The 21,612-nt window shown below is 34.3% G+C and overlaps 1 protein-coding gene across 5 annotated transcripts in view; it reads right to left on the bottom strand.

Moving 5' to 3' along the window:
- Positions 1-21,612, bottom strand: part of Sfmbt1 (Scm like with four mbt domains 1) — a 125,526-nt gene that overhangs the window by 60,213 nt on the left and 43,701 nt on the right. For 4 of the 5 annotated variants that reach the window (XM_048801145.1, XM_015494435.2, XM_048801148.1 and 1 more), the window contains exons 2-3: positions 4,248-4,403; positions 1,022-1,116 (exon numbers count right to left, since the gene is read on the bottom strand). In XM_048801145.1, the coding sequence (XP_048657102.1) occupies positions 1,022-1,116; positions 4,248-4,275 (123 nt within the window). In that variant the 5' untranslated portion in view covers positions 4,276-4,403. Of the gene's footprint in view, positions 1-1,021; positions 1,117-4,247; positions 4,404-21,612 lie in introns of those variants that run through there. The other variant, XM_048801147.1, reaches the window with a different exon arrangement.

Raw genomic sequence — 21,612 nt, 5'->3', positions numbered from 1 at the left:
GTCATAAGGGTGAAGCCCTGATCCAACATAATTAATATCTTTTTTGTAAGAAGTACCAGAGAATTCTAATGTAGGTCTATGCACATAATTCCCTCTACCCCACTCCCCAGGTTATCTGAAGTCACAGAAAGAAAGCAGCCACCTGCAAATGAAGAAGAGAATCCTCACCAGAAATTGACCATGAACTCTGATCTCAGACTTTCAGTCTCCAGAACTGTTGAGAAAATAAATTTCTGTTGTTTAAGCCACCCAGTCTATGATATTTTGTCATAGGAGCCCAAGCAGACTAAGACAAATATGAAGTAAATCATTTTAAAATAATTAATTTAATGCATTTTAAAAGGGAGCTTAGGGGAAGCAGTTTAAAAGCCAAGTCTAGATATAAATTATTAATAAAATTTGGAGTATTTTCTTACATTCTAGTTATTACATAGGGCAAATATGCTGTCCCCTGGGAAAACATTAAATGGAGCTGTTAGGGAATAATACTGAGCTACATAGGCCACTAATATGCCCCAATGTATGATATGCTTTTTCTTAACAAGAGGGAAATTCCACTAAAATTTCTTTTTTTTTTTAATATTTATTTTTTAGTTGTAGTTGAACACAATATCTTTATTTTAATTATTTATTTTTATGTGGTGCTGAGGCTCAAACCGAGGACCTTGCATGCTAGCCAAGCACTCTACCGCTGAGCCACAACCCCAACTCTCCCACTGAAATTTCTTTTGATGAGAAAAATCAATAATCAATAAAGTAAAAGAAAATAATTTTTTCCACTTATGAAAAGGGTTTTTTGCAAAAATATAAAGGAGCATCCATGACCAGTCAAAGAGGTAAGTAATACATTTTAAAGCAGAAAAAATAAAAAACCATAAAGGATTTTAGAATATGTCAAGTTTTGTCAATGAGAATGGTAGGAAGAAGGAAAAGTAATTTCAACAACTCTAATTCTCTAATGATGACACAACAGCTAAAAGAAAAAGGATAAAACAGTAAAACAATAATAGTTACTGCTTACATGTTTAAAAGACCCATAAGGAACTGCTGTGGACCCTGTCTCTTCTAGATAGTCTTCCCAGCTTAATTCTACTTCTTCCATACCAGATCCAGCATCTGGAATTAAAAACAAAACAAAAAACAGGTGAATCTCAATTAAAGAAAAATGAAGGTACAAAAACATAAAACTATAGCAATCTAACTTATAAAATTTACTTCAGGACAAATTAATTGAGTTTGCACAAAAAAACTGAGTAATTTTTTTAATATTTATTTTTTAGTCGTAGTTGGACACAATACCTTTATTTTATTTATTTTTATGTGGTGCTGAGGTTCGAACCCAGGGCCTCAGCCTCACACGTGCTAGGCGAGGGCTCTACCACTGAGCCTCAACCCCTGCCTAAGTAAATTTTTACTGTTGTTTTAATGGCAGTTTCCCTTAGTGCCTAGAGTGTCAATGGGTCTCAACAGAACAGAAGTTTGGGGAGACATCAAATCTAAAGTTCACCCTAGTGGATCGTATAATATGAAGATAGTAGGAATATAAAACTATTATATTCATTTTGGCCTGTAAGTTAGTATCTAGTACCAAACATTTAGGTCACTTAATAGATATTTCAAACTTAAGTTTTCAATATGATTCTAAATATTCTCTGAAAAAGTTGGCTACGATCTACATACTGTGGGATCAGGCTCCAAATTCCTCAATAGGACACCCATAGCACAAAAGTTAATAACTAGAATCAACAAATGGGACTTACTCAAACTAAAAAGTTTTTTCTCAGCAAAAGAAACAATAAGAGAGGTAAATAGGGAGCCTACATCCTGGGAACAAATATTTACTCCTCACACTTCAGATAGAGCCCTAATATCTAGAGTATACAAAGAACTCAAAAAATTAGACAATAAGATAACAAATAACCCAATCAACAAATGGGCCAAGGACCTGAACAGACACTTCTCAGAGGGGGACATACAATCAATCAACAAGTACATGAAAAAATGCTCACCATCTCGAGCAGTCAGAGAAATGCAAATCAAAACCACCCTAAGATACCATCTCACTCCAGTAAGATTGGCAGCCATTATGAGGTCAAACAATAAGTGCTGGCGAGGATGTGGGGAAAAGGGTACACTTGTACATTGCTGGTGGGACTGCAAATTGGTGCAGCCAATTTGGAAAGCAGTATGGAGATTTCTTGGAAAGCTGGGAATGGGACCACCATTTGANGGGATGGAGATGAAGGAAGAGGAAGAGGAAGAAGAGGAGGAGGAGGAGGAAGAGGAAGAAGAGGAAGAGGAGGAAGAAGGGAAATTTGCATGGAAATGGAAGGAGACCCTCAGGGTTATACAAAATTTCATACAAGAGGAAGTGAGGGGAAAGGGGAAAATAATACAAGGGGGAGAAATGAATGACAGTAGAGGGGGTAGAGAGAGAAGAGGGGAGGGGAGGGGAGGGGGGATAGTCGAGGATAGGAAAGGCAGCAGAATACAACAGACACTAGTATGGCAATATGTAAATCAATGGATGTGTAACTGATGTGATTCTGCAATTTGTATACGGGGTAAAAATGGGAGTTCATAACCCACTTGAATCAAAGTGTGAAATATGATATATCAAGAACTATGTAATGTTTTGAACAACCAACAATAAAAAATTAAAAATAAATAAATAAATAAATATTCTCTGAGTAAAGATACTATTAATCATGTTTTAGCTTACTACCAAAAAAGAGTGAAGTTATCCTTTCCCTTCACATCCTATATCCAATCCATAAAAAATTCTGTAGCTACCATCTTTAAAACATTCCAAATCAAATAATTTCTCATCCTGTCTATTACTATCTCTAGTCCACAGTATCTTTCATCTTTTAATCATACTTAAATAAGAGCTACAATCTTTCAAAGATTACAAGGCCCTACATGAGCTAACTCTTGGCCACATACCCTTCTATTTTATCCCCAGCCAGACATTCACTGTTTCCTGCACTCAGGTGACAATGAGTTCCTTGACATTTTTTAATGTTTTCTGTAAGGTCTCTGCATTTGGTGTTCCCTCAGTTCAAAGATTCATCTTCCAGGAGGATCACACCTTCATTTCATTCAAGTTTCTACTAAAATGTCACCTCTTCAGTATCCATCTAAATGGAGGCTCTGCTTCCATTTTCTTCATAGCATTCATTTCTACTTGACCATATACCATATCTTTTAATCTTCCCTACTAAATCATAAACATAAAGACAGAAATTTTACTTTGGTCACTCTTATATTTCTGTCACCTAGATTCAAAACACCTGGTATATAGTAGACACACAACATATACTTGTTGTGTGAGCAATAGATACTAAAAGAAAAATTATCTGCTGGGTGAGCAAGATTCAAATATCTGTAATCCAACAATCCTACTTCATGTAAACTAAAGAGCAAAGACAGTTTTATGTTTGTTTGTTCACTAATACGTCCCACTACCTAAAATAATGCTTGAAACAGAGCAAATTCTCAATAAATGGTTGGTAAATGAGTAAATTCTAGGGGAAGTCATGCTTCCAATGAACACAAGGAGCAAATAAGAGAATATTCACCATAGCACTGTTTGTAATAGTTAAGGACTGGAAGCAATTGGTAGGATGAGAGATAAACTGTGGCAATTCTTTAATGAAATGGTATTATATATGCAAGTGAAATTAACTAACTTGCATTGACATAGATAAATAAAGAACATCAAGTAGAAAAGACAAGTGGAGAATGAAAAGCATAGCTAGAAATAATTTAGGCTTCAAAACAAAACTTTTCAGTATCATGTTACAGGAGTCCACATGTGTGATAAAATGATACAGAACTATATACACTTTAAATCAGTATCAATGTCCTGGATTTTATATCATATTACAATTTTTTGAGGAACTCATGGGAGAAACTGGGTGAAGGGAACATGAGACCTGTCAACACTATCTTTGCAACTTCCTATGACCCATAATTATTTTGAAATAATTAGAAAGTAACCATCAAAATTAAAATACTATTTTTAAAAAGTGTCTTCATAAAAATGACTTACTTTTTCAGCAAACATTATTAGTAGTCTTTAGTGCCAGATTCTTTGCCTGGTGCAGCACACGGCAATGAAAAATAACTACTAACTTCAAAGAGCTTCCAGTTTAGTGGTACAAAGACAAGTCAGACAATGTAACACAGGTGAGTAATACAATTGTGCACTATGGAGGATAACATCTGCTCAGCAAAACCAGTACCTGCATCAAGCTGCTGTTCCCCGTTCATCTCCACAACACATGGGTTTATCTCCTCCCCACTCAAAGGAAAGGCCTAATGATTCTGCTATGATTGGAAGATGACTTGCAGGTTTCAAGAGTCTGTCCAATGAGCATCCAAGGGTCCAAATGAAAGTGCTGAAAAATCAAAGAGAATTCATCAACAGCCTGAAGCCAAAGTGTTTACTTGTTCAAAAGACATGACACTTGACTGGGATGAAAGGTAAGATAAAACAAAAACATACTGGCAGAAAAGATAGGATTAGAGGAAAAATCTGACACCTTCTCTAATTTTGACAATTCTGTATAAGAGTATATGTGGAGAGAGAGGTAGGAAGGGAAAGAGGGAGAGGGAGAAGGGGCAGGGGGCAGAAGAAGAGGGAAAGGATGGGAAGAGAAACCAAGACCTTGATAAAATATCTATAGATCACAACAAATTAACATGTATATGAATCCTATCCTTAAAACTTAGTGTTACCACTCTTTGTGCCATAATTCCTATCCACAAAAACTTTAATTTTTCCTTTTCACAAAAACAATTCCTAAGACTGGGTTGTGGTTTAGTGGTAGAGTACTTGCCTAGCATGTCTGAGGTACTGGGCTCAATCCTTGGCACCATATAAAAATATATATCATATATTACTTTATCTAGTTTTCCATTTTACTTCTCTAGGGTATTATGCATAACTAAATTTATCAATTATATTAATCTACAATTATAAAAGAGAATCCCTCCAAAATGAGTTCTAAACCAAATTTTTTAAACAACTTTATTGGAGTATAATTTATATACCCAAATTTTATTTTAAATGTATAATCTAATAACTTTTAGTAAATTTACAGGGTGGGCAAACATCACCATAATCCAATTTCTGTATCCCTGAAAAGAATCTTCATATTCACTTGCAGTTTGTTCCTCCCCATCCCATCTCTAGGCTCAACCAACCACTAATCCATCTCCTGTCTCTAGAGATTTTGCCTTTCTTGGACATCTCACATAGATAGAATTATGCGATATGTGGTCTTTTCTGTCTGTTTTTTTTCACTTAGCATGTTTCTGAGTTTTGCCCATGGATGAATCTATTTATTCTTGCTTGTAAAACAATCTAATATATTATCTATATACACCTCTAACAGATGAGAAAGAATAAGTGAAAAAAGGATTTGCTACAGGAGGGCATGGTATGAACTAACTGCCCAGGCAACAATACAAAAAACTATATAAATGAGATAGGTACTTAACAGCACAGTGTTGAGGGTGATATTCTGCAAGATCAAGCAACTTTATATCTCTCAAAGGGTTTTAAGTGTATATGAAAGCCCTTGGTAATTGATTCTCAGAGCAACTTTAATCACTAAGAAAAAGTTATCTTAGATTTTAATGTTGCCCTTCAAGAATAATAGCTACCTGAAATACAACAGCTTCAGATGGGAAATAGCAGTTCTACCAGCTATGCAATCTTACATGTTATCATACTATGTCATTGTTTTTGTCTGTAGAATGAGGTAAGGTCTTTTTCAGATTCTAAAATTTCATTTCATAGAAAAAGTTTTAATAAACTATTATAAGTATGGATGTCCCATTTGAGACAACTACCAGTTATGAACAAAATTATATACCATAAAAGCACTGACATCCACATCTTCTCATAGGAACAACTGAACGAAACTCAAGAGTAATATACAAATCCTCTAAATGTGCTCCCTTTCCTTAGTTTACTTTTTCACCCAAATCTCAGTCAAATCGTACCATTCCATCTACTAATTAATTCACTCCCTACATATTTATCAACACTAGCTCATCACAAACAATTATTTCTGGGGATGAGGTAAAGTCATCAAGAGAAACATAATTCCTATTTTCCTATTTTCTTTCTTTTTTTATAGCTTAGGGATGGAGTGCTTGCCTAATCTACACAAGACCCTGGATTTAATCCTTAGTACTGCAAAAATAAGTATAAAATAAAGAAATAAAAACCCAGAATAACTACCTGTAGTAAATCTTTCAAAATATTTAAAAGTCATTTGAACACTTAAACCATGCTTTCCCCCACCGCCTATTATTAATAGTTGTGATCCATATTCGATAAGCCTAGTGATAGTAACTACACTTCATGTTAACGCACCTTGTTTCCAAAGCTAAGATAAAACACTGAGTAAGAGTATTACAAAGGGGGCTGGGGTTGTAGCTTAGTGGTACAGCGCTTGCCTAGCATGTGTGGGCACTGGGTTTGATCCTCATCAACATATAAAAATAAATAAATAAAGTTATTCTGTCCATCTACAACAAAAAAAAATTTTTTTTAAAGAGTATTATTTGGGATATTACAATAATGTAAGAGAGCCATGCACTGTGAGCACACACCTATAGTCCCAGCCACTGGGGAGGCTGAGGCAGGAGAATCACTTGAACCCAGATTGTTCATGGGCAGCCTGGTCAACATACCAAGACCCCAGGTATGCAAATACAATCAAACAAAAAAAGATGTCTTTGGGAAAGATCTTCAGCCATGTAATTTAACATGTCTTACATAAATAACTTTTAAAAGGCTTAGGAGGACAGAACTCAGTATAGATTGCTAATATGTATAAATTTGTATTTATAAACTCAATAAATATTTAATTTCAGAAACTATGTTATCCAGGCTGGCTCTGAACACCTGGGCTCAAGCCATTCTCCTGCCTCAGCCTCACCAGGTATCTGGGACTACAGGCATGTACAACTGCACTCAGCAAATCACAGCAAGTTCTAAACAAAACCTTGTACTTGTACTCAAGATTAACCTAAATTGAGAGGGAGGGAGGGAGGAAGGAAGGAAGGAAGGAAATTATGGAGCCAATAGTTTGAAAAGATTATTTTGAACCAATAATAACAAACAAATAAAATATAGCACAAGATAACAATGTCCCTTGTATGGCCATTAAAAACTATGGTAGAGAAATATTTTTCCTTCCAATCAAAATTCCAAAAGAGTATTTTATACTGCTTGATAAGCTAATTTTAAAAGAGAAAGTGTATATCTTTTATAATGAGGCAAATTTCTTCTATCAAAATATTAAAATAGAATAAATTATTAGCATAAGAAAAAATAAATACATCATCAATAAAGTAGAATGAAGATGAAAAATATATCCAATTTTATAAGGAGTACAGTACATGATAAAAATGGCATACCACATCACTTGTGAAAAGATACAAATAGTGTTAATGAACTGGATTTGGAGGAGGAAAATAATTAGATCTTTGCTTTACACTACAATATAAACAAACTATAGGTGAATTAAAAGAGGAGAACATGAAAAGTAAGATTTAAACCAAATTAAAAGAAAACATAAGTGAATATGGTTAGAATTTCAGAATAGCACAGAATTCCTTAAGCAAGGAAGCCACAAAATGGATACATGTAAATAAAGAAACACTTAAAACTCCCATTTGGTAAAAAGAACCTTGATTTAAAGGACAAACTATAGAACAGAAGAAACCATTTCTAGCATATAACAAAATATGAATAGCCATAATAAAAAAAACAGCACCTATAAAGTAAATAAGAGACTTATTTAATCTAATATAGGGAAGAATTTTCTTTAAAGGTCATGTACAGTCAGGTGCAGGGGCACATACCTATAATGCCAGCTATTCAGAAGACTGAAGCAGGAGAATCGCAATTTTGAGGGCAGCCTCAGCAACTTAGCAAGACACTTTCTCAAAATTTTTAAAAATTAAAATGGGCTGAGACATAGTTCAATGGTATTATGCCCTGGGTATGATTCCTAATACCACAAAAAAATTAAAAATTAAAAAAAAAATTAAAAGATGGATCCAAGAACAAGAATTTTAACAGAAGAAATACAAATGCTCAATAATTATATGAAAGTATATTCAACCTCAACAGCTAAAATGAGTTCTTACCCAGATTGTCAAAAATAGAAGATTAATAACATCTAATATAGGTGAGGATGTAGAGAAATGGATGCTGTCAATACAAGATGAAGAAGGTAAATAAATAAAGCCCTTTAAAAGAGAAATTTTACTCTATTAAAAAATGTATTTCAATTTTATTCCAATATCTATTTCAGAAAAATAGATATTGGAATAAAATATCTATTTTATTCTGACATATCTATTTCAGAAAAATACCTAGAGAGAACAAGGAAATAAATAGCTAACAATTTCAAAAAAAAATATAAATTGTCTTCATTTCCAGGGCCAATACAGAAAAACACTTCCATGTGTGTACAAAGTAGCAAGAGCCAAAATGTTGGCTTGAACAAACAATGTCTGTACGGTGCGGGGGGGGGGACTTCAATGTCAATCAAAATTGCATCATATTCACAAGATGAGAATTCAAAAGAATGAAACACTTTAATGAATATAAAGTTTGTGTTGAGGCGACAAAAATGTTCTGGGTATAGAGAGTGATTTTATATAGAGCTATGAAAAATATAGACATATCTGTGAAAAATACAAATCAAAACTACATATTCCTATAGGTACATATGTATGTGCAAATATCTTTATATTATTTTTTTAATTCTTTGTGCAGATATCTTTAAATGGTCTAAAAGAGTGTATCCAAATCACTAATGGTGACTATCTCTAGTAAATGAGATGCAGAGGCAAAATACAAGGAAATTTTTGTTTTTTCTGAATTGATAAGCTTTTTATGATGAGAATATACTCAAAATGTTTACTTCTATGATTTAAATCTCTATCTTTTTTAATATTTATTTTTTAGTTATAGTTGGACGCAGTACCTTTATTTTATTTTTATGTGGTGCTGAGGATCAAACCCAGGGCCTCTTACATGCTTGGGGAGTGCTCTACTGCTAAGCCACAACCCCAGCCCATTAAATTTTTATCTTAAGAAAAACAAGATGCATTTATTAATATGGAAAGTCGTTTATCCATTTTTTCATTTACTGGAAACCTACTATGTTTATATGTATGTATGATCCTAGTACCACAAAAAAATTAAAAACTAAAAAATTGTAAAAGATCACAATATTAGAGGCACATCGAAAATAGACCAAAATCTCTGACCTCGTGAAGGAAGAAAGTACAGTACTTTTTAAAAATGTGTAAATGACTTAACTGGGCTGGAGTGACAGTAATAGGTTTAGAGTTATATCGACTGAGGGAGAAAGTTTCACTGAAAAGGTAACATAGACAAAGACTTAATAGATATGGAAGGTCAGAACATGCCAGGCAGAGGGAAAAGTCAGCACAAAGATCCAAAAGAGTGAGGTTCTGTGTTCTAAGAATAGCAAACAGGACAGTGAAGACAGTGCCAGGTAAGCAACAGGAACGCATAGAAGAGGGGGCAAGAGAGAAGTCAATTCACACTGTGTGCCACACCCCCATTCCCTGTTGTGAATGCCCCCCACCTTCAACCCTTAAGGAACTATATTTACCCAGTAATTCTAATCCTCTGGTAGTGATAAAGGGTAAGGGTACTGTTAACAGAAATGTAAAATGTTGCAACCACTTTGGAAAAGTCTGACAATTCCTCAAAACATTAAATACAGAGTTAGCATACAACCCATTAATTTCACTCCTCAGCACGTACTCAAGACAATGAGAACATATATCCAAACAAAAACTTGCTCCTGAATGTTCATAGCAGCAGCAATATTAACAATACCCAAAAGACAGAAACAACTCAAATGTCCATCAACCAACTAATGTGGTCTATATAATACAACAAAATGCCTTTCAGCCATAAAAAGAAATAATGTGTACTACAATCAAGATTTCCTTTTTGTTTATTTTGTTTTTTAGTGGGGGAGAGTGGGTGAAATACTAAAAAATTATTGATTTTAGTGGTGATGATTATACCACTCTAACAGTTGGTGGTGCTAGCTGATATCACTCTGTATTAAAGGAAAAATCACTGAGCTTTTTATACTCTAAGTAAGTGAATTTTATGGTAACATAAAATATATCTTAATAAGACTAAAAATGAGTACTTACACAGAAGCCAATGACAAATGAGAAAAAAAATCTGGTTTACCATTAGGATGTACAAGAGAATAAGGAAGAAAATAATTTAGCAGTTATCAGCTGGTATTATTTAAAGTATTGTTAATGCTTTAACAGAAAAATTACAAATTTCAGCTGTTTAATCCAACAGATTATTTACTTATTTCTCACTCAAATAAAACCAATGTTCCTGATCACTTGCAACTCCATGTAGCAATTCCTGAAGTCAAGAGCCTTCCTTCACATAACTGCCATCTTGGACATAGTCTTCTCAAGCAGAATGGTGGAGAGGGATCACTTACCGGAGGGTCTGCAGGGCCAGGCCTGAAAGTGACAGATCCATCCATCTATCCTCATTCCAGTAGTTAAAATGCAATCACATGATCACATCTAACTTCAAGGGAGGTTGGAAACTATAACATGGTAAGTTCCACCATTAGTAAACAGTGTGTTTAGAATTAGCACTGTCATTCTCTAGAACTTTTATTAAGAGCCAAAATCAGTTATTTAAAGAAAGCTCTTCAAAGCAAAGGTACTAATACTATGATCTGTCATGGAAATCTTCCTCAATTAGTCAATAAATATTTACTTAGCACATACTACCTGCCATACCCTATTCTGGGTAGACAAATATGAAAAATTTGCACTCCTGAATATGATAATCTGGTATGGGTAGACCAAATACATAATATGCATAATATGCTGAAAAAAATAAATGTTAGGGGGAAAATTCAACAAGGAAGGGCAGGAAATAGAACTTTCAATAGAATGATAAAGTGGTACCTGAAAAAGAACATTCAAACTCAAAATGCTAAGACCCTAAAGTAGGAACTTGTATGTCACGTTATGAGGCCACCATGGTTGGAGAAGAATTATCAAATCAGAAACATTAGGGGATGAACTCAGGAAAGTACCAGGGAGCCAAATTATATATGAACTTGAAGGCTGCTGTGCAAACTTTGGCCTTTGGGAAACCAATAGAGGATTTTGAACGAAGGAGGGATGTAATTTGACCTTTTAAAAGGATCACTCTGCCCAGCAACACAAGAAGCTGAGGCAGGAGGATGGCAACTTCCAAGGCCAGCCTCAGCAACTTAGTGAAACTCAGGAACTTAGTGACACCTGTCTCAAAATTCAAAAAATAAAAAAAATAAAAAGGACTGGAGATGTCACTCAGTGATAAACACCCCTGGATTCAATTCCTATTAGCAAAAAAAAAAAAAAAAATTTTAATAAAAATAAAAGTATCATTTTGCAGCTATGCTGAAAACAGACTCTACATGAATATGAACAGGAAGACCAATTAAAAAGATACTGGAATAATCCAGGTGGGAGGTGCTGGTGCCTAGGAACAAGACAAATGCTGTGTGTGAGAGAAAGAGCAGAGTCTGAGTTGAATTCCCTCTCCCCCCAGTTTTTGGCCTGAGCAACTAGAAGGATAGAATTGTTATTTAAAAAGAAAAAAGTTGTTTCAAAAACTTGGACATTCTGATTACTCTTCTCACTACTAAAAGTTTTCTTTTTAAAAATATTTTTTAATTGTACTTGGACATGATATCTTTATTTTATTTATTTATTTTTATGTGGTGTTGAGGATCGAACCCAGGGACTCGCACGCGCTAGGCAAGCGTTCTACCGCTGAACCACAATTCCAGCCCCAGGAAAATGTTTTTCAATCAATAAAAGTATAATTATTATACCCCTATGTGTGTAGTGTTCCCAGTTTCTAAGTTACTTTCATAGGCTATGCTTCATCTGAGTATAATAAAAACTAAGATATCTAGAATAATATTTAAAATAAGGTCCTCCCCTCCCCCCTTTTTTCTTTTTCACTTTGGGAATCTTCCTGTCAGCTTCAATTCCATCTTAAATTTCACCTTCTTTTAGGTGCACTGGTTAGCCATAAAGACATTTTCCCACATCAATTCAGTAATTTATGCTGCTGTCCCCTGCACACCCTCTTTCCTTTGCAGTGCTGGGTGTTGAGCCCAGGGAATTTAACATGTTCAACAAGTCCTCTATCAGTGAGCCACATTCCCAGTATTTTTTTTTAAGAGAGAGAGAGAGAGAGAGAGAGAGAAGGGAGAGAGAGAATTTTTTAATATTTATTTTTCAGTTTTCAGCGGACACAACATCTTTATTTTATGTGGTGTTGAAGATCGAACCCAGTGTCCTGGGCAAGCCAGGCAAGCGCGTTACCACTTGAGCCACATCCCCAGCCCCTACCCAGTATTTTTTTTAAAGACAGGGTCTCATTAAGTTGCCCAGGTTGGCCTCCAACTTGAGATCCTTTTGCCTCAGCCACTCAAGTAACTAGGATTATAAACATGTGACACTGTGTCTTGTTGCCTTTTTTTTTTTAATCTCAATTTCACCACCCACAAATTTTCTAGTAAAGACACTGCAATAATAATTTTTTCTAAGCTTTAATACATGTTGTTTAAAAATCTCAGGCATATGCAGAGAAACCCCTAGGCAAAAATTCAGCACTCATTCGTGATAAGAACACTGAGGAAACTATGGACAAAAGGAACTTACCTCAACATCATAAAGGCTAATATGTTAAACCCAAAGCCAACATCATAGTGAATGGGGGGAAACTAAAAGCATTTCCTTTATAATTTGGAACAAAACAAGAATGTCTACTCTCACCACTCCTATTCAATATAGTATTAGAAATTCTAACCAGAGCAATTAGGCAAGGAAACAAAAGGGATAAAAATGGGATAGGAAGAAGTTAAATTATTTAAATTTGCAGGTAATATGACCCTAAACTTAGAAGATCCAAGCTCCAACAGAAAACTACTGAGCTAATAAACAAATTCAGCAAAGTAGCAGTTTACAAAGACAAGATACAAAAAAAAAAAAAAAAAAAAAAAAAAAAAAAAATCAACAGCTTTCCTATACACCAATAATGAATCTGCTTGAGAAAGAAATCAGGAAAACAATCCCATTCACAATAGCCTCAAAAATAAAATACCTAGGAATAAATCTAACCAAGGAGGCAAAACATCTCTATAATGAAAACTATACAACACTGAAGAAAAGAAATGGAAGAAGATATAAGATAAAGACTGACCATGTTCATGGACAGGCAGAATTAAAATTGTTAAAAATGGCCATACTACCAAAAGCAATATACAGATTCAATGTAATCCCCATCAAAATACCAGTGACAGTCTTCATTGAACTAAGAAAATGCATTAAAATTCATTTGGAATAATAAATGACCCATAATAGCCCAAATAATTCTAAGCCAAAAAAGCAATGAAGGAGGAGGCATCACATTACCTGACTTCAAATTATATTATAGTAACAAAAACTGCATGGCACGGTATAAAGACAGACACACAGACCAATGTACAGAGACAAACCCACACATTTACAGTCATTTGATCCTTGATAAAGGTACCAAAAACATCAGAGAAAAAAACAGGCTTTTTTTTTTTTTTTTAAACAAATGGTGCTGGGAAAACTGGTTATCCATATATAGAAGAATGAGATAAGATGCTTGTCACCCCGCACAAAAGTCAACTCAAAATGGATCAAAGACCTAGGAATTAGACCAGAAAACTATGTAACTCCTAGAAGAAAATGTAGGGTCAGCATTCCAACATACTGACAGGCACAGGCAACTAACTTCTCAATGGGTCCTTTAAAGCTCAGAAAACAATACCTAGAGTTAATAAAAGGGATGGCATAATATTAAGAAGTTTCTGCACAGAGAAGGAAATAATTAAGAAGGAAATAATTAAATCTGGGTGTAGTGGCACATGCCTGTAATCCCAGCAACTGGGGAGACTGAGACAGGAGGACAGAGAGTTCAAAGCCAGCTTCAGCAGAAGTGAGGTGCTAAGCAACTCAGTGAGATCCTATCTCCAAATAACACAAAATAGGGGGCTGGAGTTGTGGTTCAGTGGTAAAGCACTTGTCTCACATGTGTGAGGCACTGGATTCAATCCTCAGCACCACATAAATAAATAAAGTAAAGGTATTGTGGGCTGGGGATGTGGCTCAAGCGGTAGCACGCTTGCCAGGCATGTGTGCGGCCCGGGTTCGATCCTCAGCACCACATACAAACAAAGATGTTGTGACTGCCGAAAACTTAAAAATAAATATTGAAATTCTCTCTCTCTCTTCTCTCTCTCTGTCTCTCTCTCTTAAAAAATTTTTTTAGAAAATGTGCATCTTTAAAAAAAATTCTCTCTCTCTCTCTCTTACAAAAAAAAAAAAAAGTAAAGGTATTGTGCCCATCTACAACTTAAAAAAAAAAGTTAAAAGGGCTGTGGATATGGGTCAGTGATAGAGTGCCCTTGAGTTCAATCCTCAGTACCAAAAAAATAAAATAAGAAGAATGTGATGAAAGAACTTACAGAATGAGAGACAATCTTTGCTACTACCATGGATAGACAGAATTAATATTGTTAAAAAATAGCTATACTATCAAAAGAAATATATAGATTTTTTTGATAGAGCATTAGTATCCAGAATATATAAAGAACTCAAAAAACACCAAATAGCCCAATTAATAAATGGGCAAATGAACTAAACAGATACTTCTCAAAAGAAGAAATACAGGGGCTAGGTTTGTAGCCCAGTGGTAGAGCACTTGCCCAGAACATATGAGGAACTGGGTTTGATTCTTTGTACCACATAAAATAATAAATAAATAAAATGTATTGCATCCATCCACCAAAATAAATAAATAAATAAATAAGAATAAAAATAAAGAAAGAATGGTCAACGAATATATGAAAACAATGTTCAACACTATTAGCAATTAGGAAAATGCAATTCAAAAATACATTGAGATTTCATCTCACACCAGTCAAAATGGCAGTCATCAAGAATATAAACAATAATAAATGCCAGACAGGATGAGAAGAAAAAGGTACTAAAAGTATTGGTGGAGTTGTAAATTAGTACAACCACTATGGAAATCAGTAGGGAGGTTCCTCAAAAGACTAAGAAGACAACCACCATATGATTCAGCTATACCACTCTTCAGAATCTATCCTAAAGAAGTCAAGTCAGTGTACTATAGCAATGCATGCATATCTAGGTTTACAACAGCACAATTCACAACATCCAAACTACGGAACTTGCCTAGGTATCTATTCATCAATGGAGACTAGACAAAGAAAATGTGGTATATATATACACAACGGAGTTTTATTCAGCCATAAAGAAAAATGAAATCGTCATTATCAGGAAAATGGATGCAACTTGAGAAGATTATATTAAGGGAAATAAGCCAAACTCAGAAAGCCAAAGATCATGTTTTCTTTCATATGTGGAAGCTAGTGAGGAAAAAGAGAAAAAGGCAGGGGAAGGAGTGTTCATGAAAATTCAAACAATATCAGTAAAGAAAAAGGGTCAGGAGGATGGAGGAGGGGAGGGAAAGGATAAATAATAGAGAATGATACTGACCAAATTACATTGTTACGTTGCATGCATGTATGAATATGTAACAATTAATCCCACCATCATATATAATTATAATGCACCAATAATAAATATGGGGGGAATCACAGGCATAAATATTTTTAAAAATTGATTCACACTATGATGAGACTGGAAATCTACTGCCCATCATACTTAAATATCTAGTCCATTATCTGCTATGACCATATGACCTGCTATGATCATATGACTACTTCATGGCCTTGTTTGCTCAGAAATGACTAATTAGTACCAGGACACTGAGCAGTCTATGCCTCTTACCAAGATTACTAAATTATGATTTTGAAATGTTCTCTTGCTGCATAAAAAAGTAACAGATGAGAAACATTTAAAAATCATTTATTTATCTTTATATTATTTTATAAGCTGGGAAAATGGTAAATCTTATATAGTTCAAATATGATCACATTTTTCAGATTGAAAACTGTATTTGTGGGAGCCAGTAACATAAACATGTTAAAGGTCAGTATGTCTTTCTTCTGATTAAATAAATAAGATTAATAAGTTGAATTTACCAACATAAGCATTGTCAAAATATATAAATTTCAGTAGTATTATAGAAGGATTACAAAAACTGGGTACTGTGGCACATGCTTATAATCCCAACTGCTTGGGAGGTTGAAGCAGGAGGATTGTGAATTCAAGGATAGCCTGGGCAACTTGGCGAGACTCCCAAGGGGGTGGGGGGTAGGGTAAATTATAGGAAGAGACTATGTTCAGTCATGAAAAGCCTTGAAACTATTTTGCAATTTCATGGATTTTTTTTCTCAGTCCTCTTGTCAAGTCACAAATCAAAAACCATTACTCCAACCCAACAAATTCTTATTAACCATTTATCAAAAAAATAGGAAAGAAGTAGTATTTGAGTACCTACTTTTTATATCCCTGTATGTATTAAATAGTAAATAATTGGTCACACAAAACAATGCCCAACACATGGTAAACTTAATGTTTAATTATTTTTAATGATATCTTGTTTAATACTATTCTATTAAAACCAGATATAATAACCCCATTTTACAGGTAAAGAAATTGAGCCTCAGAGAAGTTAAATAACCTGTCAATGAAGAAGCAACAGGGGTCTGGTTTGATTCTAGAGCCTGAGCTCCTTTAGTCTTTTTGACCTCCAGGCTTTCTCAAATCTCAGAGAGACTACAAAGAGGACTATAAGGTATCCCTACACCAGCAAGTGATCTCCCTCTTCCCCTATGCTTTTTCCATTACCATGAAAAAACAAGAAACAAATCATATAACTTGATTAAATTTAACATCTGACCTAAAACTCTCAGAAAGTTGATCAAATTTACATTAATCAACAAGGAAGTCTGGCAGTGGGGCAGTTTAATACCTAAGAGATCATAAAGACCGGTCAGGATCACTAATATAATTTAACTGAAAGAGCTAAGCTACAGATAGAACAAAAGAGAAATCAAAACGAAGTCCTCCATTTTTAAAAAAATATTTTTAGTTGTAGATGTACACAATATCTTTATTTTGTTTATTTATTCTTTCAATGTGGTGCTGGGAATGAACCCAGGGCCTCACATGTGCTAGGCAAGCACTCTACCACTGAGCCACAACCCCAGCCCCTCCATGTGTTTTTAACATTCTTAATTAGCTCAAGTTTAAGAAACAGACCACAAAAATAAATAGGGAGGGAGGGAGGGAGGAAGGAAAGAAAAACAGACCACAAACTAAAAAGACCCAAAAGTTCTAATTAGGCCTAGAAAGTTATCTAATTTTCTTTACTTCACAAATAGCTACATATGTGCTCATCTCAGTATACACAGCCCCCAAAAAGAAGACCCCTGGGAGGGAAGAAAATGAGAGTGAAGGTTTAAGAACTCCTTGATAACTATAATTAAAGAGAAATTAGAAAGACAGGTCAATTAAAGGAGAGATCAAGTGCAGACATAGGCCAGGAAAAAAGAACATCAGACTGGACCAAACAAAGCTTCCTCTCACAGTCCTTACTTAACCTGCTAAATTTCATGTTGCCTTAGTTATATTATGCCTACAAATTATCTGGCACATGAAATATTGAGAAACAACTAGAAGTAACACAAAAACCAATTATATTAATTAAAAGCATATTAGTCTCTTGAGGAAGATGAAAAAAATCAACTGAAGCTAAATACTAATTATAACCAGATTTGTTTTACTCACAATTTTGCACAGTAAATATCTTTAAAAGGATCTCTCAGCAAAAATCAGCAGGGGTACCTAGACAAGGTCTTCCACTTTGTGCTTTTGTTTTTTTAATTTGGGCAAAATATTTCTCCAAAAAGTGAACAAAATTCACGACAGGGAATGGCAACTAGTTAAAAAGGAAAAAGAAGAAAGAAGAAGAAAAAGAAGACAACGACGACGACTTGACTAGCCATAAAAATGAAACCCAGGGCTGGGGTTGCAGCTCAGTGGTAGACACTCGCCTGTCATGTATGAGGCGCTGGTTTCGATCCTCAGCAACACATAAAAATAAATAAATAAAATAAAATAAAGGTATTCTGTCCAACTACAACTAAAAAAAAAAATACTTTAAAAAAATGAGACCCAGCTTAAATTGCAGTCTATCATTTACTAGCTCAGTTTCCATATCTATTTAACAGGTAATATACATACACATGGTGAAGGGTTGTTTGAAGACTAAAATGATAATGTATGTGAAATACACCACCATTCGAACATCAGGAATCTAATAAATTCTATTAAAATAAAATACTAAGAGGGCTGGGGTTGTGGCTCAGCACTAAGCTTTTGCCTAGCACACGCAAGGCCCTGGGGGGTTCAATCCTCAGCACCACATAAAAATAAAATATACTAAAAATATATTAAAAATAAAATATTAGAAATGTCTAAACCCTCATATCCCTAGGCAATTTGTCTCCCCAGCTATAGAAGTTAAGACTCATAAATTTTAGAGGCTACTAGCCTTGACAGTTTAACAACAACAACAAAATTTAAGTGGTTAACTGCACTCAAAATAAGAGAAAATCAGCGGGTAGTATGTGCCTGTAATTCCAGTGACTCAGGAGGCTGAAACTGGAGGATCACAAGTTTGAGACCAGTCTGGGCAATTTGGTGACCCACTGTCTCAAAAAATAAAAAGGGCTGAGGATATGTCTCAGTGGTAGGTGCCCTGAGATCAATCCCAATACTAGAAAAAACAAAAAAGAAAGAAAATCAAGTGTATGATGATCAACATCATCTCAAAATAACTGGACAGTATGGGTAAGGAAGCATGGGGCCTCAGAACCACTGGTGAATTCCAAGTACTCAGTCCACTTGCTAAGGAGTTTACACAAGTTAAGTAACCAATTTATGCCTTAGTGTCCTTATAAATGGAGATATTAACAACAGTACCCATCTCCTAGTATATTATTTTATCAAGTAATACATGCAAAATTTGTAGTATAGTAAGCCCTCAAAGAATATTAGCTATTCATGCTTTAACAAACCTCTTACTTAGAATGAATATCTATCTACTGCTTCAAAGATGATTCACAACCCATATAAGAATTTGAGATACCCTTTTCCCCCTGCCAAGTATCCTCCTAACCTCTCCTAACAAAGTCTTATAGTACACAGCTTTTAAAATTACACTGTACTTCCTTATCAATTCTTTAATGGAATCACAGAGTTTAGAGAACAGTCAAAAGGTTAAAGAGAGATCTGAGTGATAAACAACCACCATCAAAAAAAACCTTAGAATATGCAGGAAAGTACATAAACAAAATCTTTGCCCCAAGGAAGTGGCTCTGCCTTATCCCAAAGGCCTCAAAGAAGAGAGCTCAAGGCAAGCCATAATGATTGAAGTGTGAGACTCTGGGGAGGTTGTCTTCTATCCAAACACTCAGCAAACTCCCAGGGATGTTCTGAGGGTTTTGCTGCTTTTGTTTTATTACATTATAAAACAAGGCACTTTAAAAAGATTCCTGAACTACAGATATGTGTGTGTATAATTATTTCAATGCAATTTTTTAAAAGTTTAAGGCCATAAAAGAAGCAGATAGATAATCTTTTGGACAAGCTTCTCTCCACAAAAATCACTACAGACGTTCATACAGGATGATCAGATAAAAAACAGTCCCTTCAAGATGGCATCCCAAATCTAGTGCAATACTGCTATCCCCAGGGCATCCCCAAAAAACAAAGTGATGGTCATGACCATCTACAGTAAAATACTGAGACCTACAAATGCTGAACATTTAATAATGAAGGACAATAAATTATTTAGGAAAAAAATGAATTACTTAGAAACAAAATAACTCTTCACTAGCTTTTAAAATAAGTGCTTCCAGAAAAGGAGTAAGTCTCTGGTTACTACAAGAGACACACTGCAAAACATGTTAAATCTATAAAATAATTCAGCACAAAAAGGTAAATAGACATACGGGGTGGGGGGGGACCTATATTAGAAATCCAACTAAACTCATGCAAGGTGTAAAACCAAAACTCGAACAGGCAGAACAACAGTCTATTTACCTGAGATTGCTGGAGCTCAGTGGGATATTCGACACCCTTTTGTTTGGTCAGTATTAGAACTTAGTTGCACCTTATTATTTGCCTTTATAAACTTCAATACCCACCTATATTAACTAAATATATGTAAACATCCTCTGAAAACTATGTAAGTGCTTATGTTAAATAAACAAGAATTTTTGGTTAATTCTCTATACCTTTTAAACAAAAAAAATGATTCTTCCTTCTCCACTTTTCTATTATTTCCCTAAAGACTATTTTTTAACACTTTTTTTTAACACTTAACATTAAGTTATTACTTTTAGCCAACTTAAATGGCACATTACAAAGGCTGCTACTTTTTTAAAATAAGCACTTACCAATTCCACTTTCTAGAGATAACTATAAAATTAATTTTCAATCCTTGGTAATACTGTTACTAATAATCATATATTCATGCTTTGTAAGAAACATGTTTTCCATGAAACTAAAACTACTAATTTTTATGTTTTATAAGAAAAAAAAAACTCATTTTTTACAAAATATAGAACTTCTTTCAGTCTTGGACAAAACTATAAAACAAAGGTACTTAAAATTATTAACACAAGCTAATAAGAATTTAAAACTTCAGTATTTGCAAATTAACAACACAAAAGGTAGGCTTGAAGCAAATAAATGGTTATTTATGTTTCTTTCAGAGAAAAAACTTTCCAGCCCTGTCTATGAAAACCATTCTGACCTATATTCCAAAAGCTAAGTAGTTTTTTTAGGAATTGGAAAAAGGAAAATTGAAAGACCAATATTGTTATTCTAATTTGTTGTATTTAAACTGTTCTGAAGTAAATGAGTTTAGTTGGCCAAAACACAGCCAACTGCTCAGGAAAAACATAAAAGTAAAATATGACATACATCCTAAATCACTAACATGTTTTTCCTTAGTATTCTCTATAGGATATGAGATAAATATAGTATTATTTTCTATTAGGGTATAAAAGAGAACTCAACTCAATTGTTTAAACTCACATTAAATTCTTCCAAAATGACATTTTGAAGATTATCACAGGCTTAGCTACATCAAGTTTGGAATTTCATGACAGTCAGTTGACAGACAGGATCTTCCATCACTCCTTCCTAACTTGGAAATGAAAATCCAATGCTTGAAGAAGATTAATGTCAAACCTAACTATCAAAAAAGTCTTAAGCTTACTTCAAATTCTTCTCAGAATTATCTTTAAAGAAAAAAAAAATCAATAAGCCATTCATATACCACAGTACTACTCTTAATCTTTAACAAAACGCCAAATTCAGATGGCTAGATAAGAGTCCATTTAATGAAAAATTTTTTAAAATATATTTATTTTTTAGTTGTAGTTGGACACAATACTTTTATTTATTTATTTTTATGTGGTGCTGAGGATCGAACCCAGGGCCTCACACATGCTA

This window comes from Marmota marmota, unplaced genomic scaffold (genome assembly GCF_001458135.2).
Source record: "Marmota marmota marmota unplaced genomic scaffold, marMar, whole genome shotgun sequence".
Lineage (NCBI taxonomy): Eukaryota > Metazoa > Chordata > Mammalia > Rodentia > Sciuridae > Marmota > Marmota marmota.
This window is presented reverse-complemented; position numbering and strand designations above follow the sequence as displayed.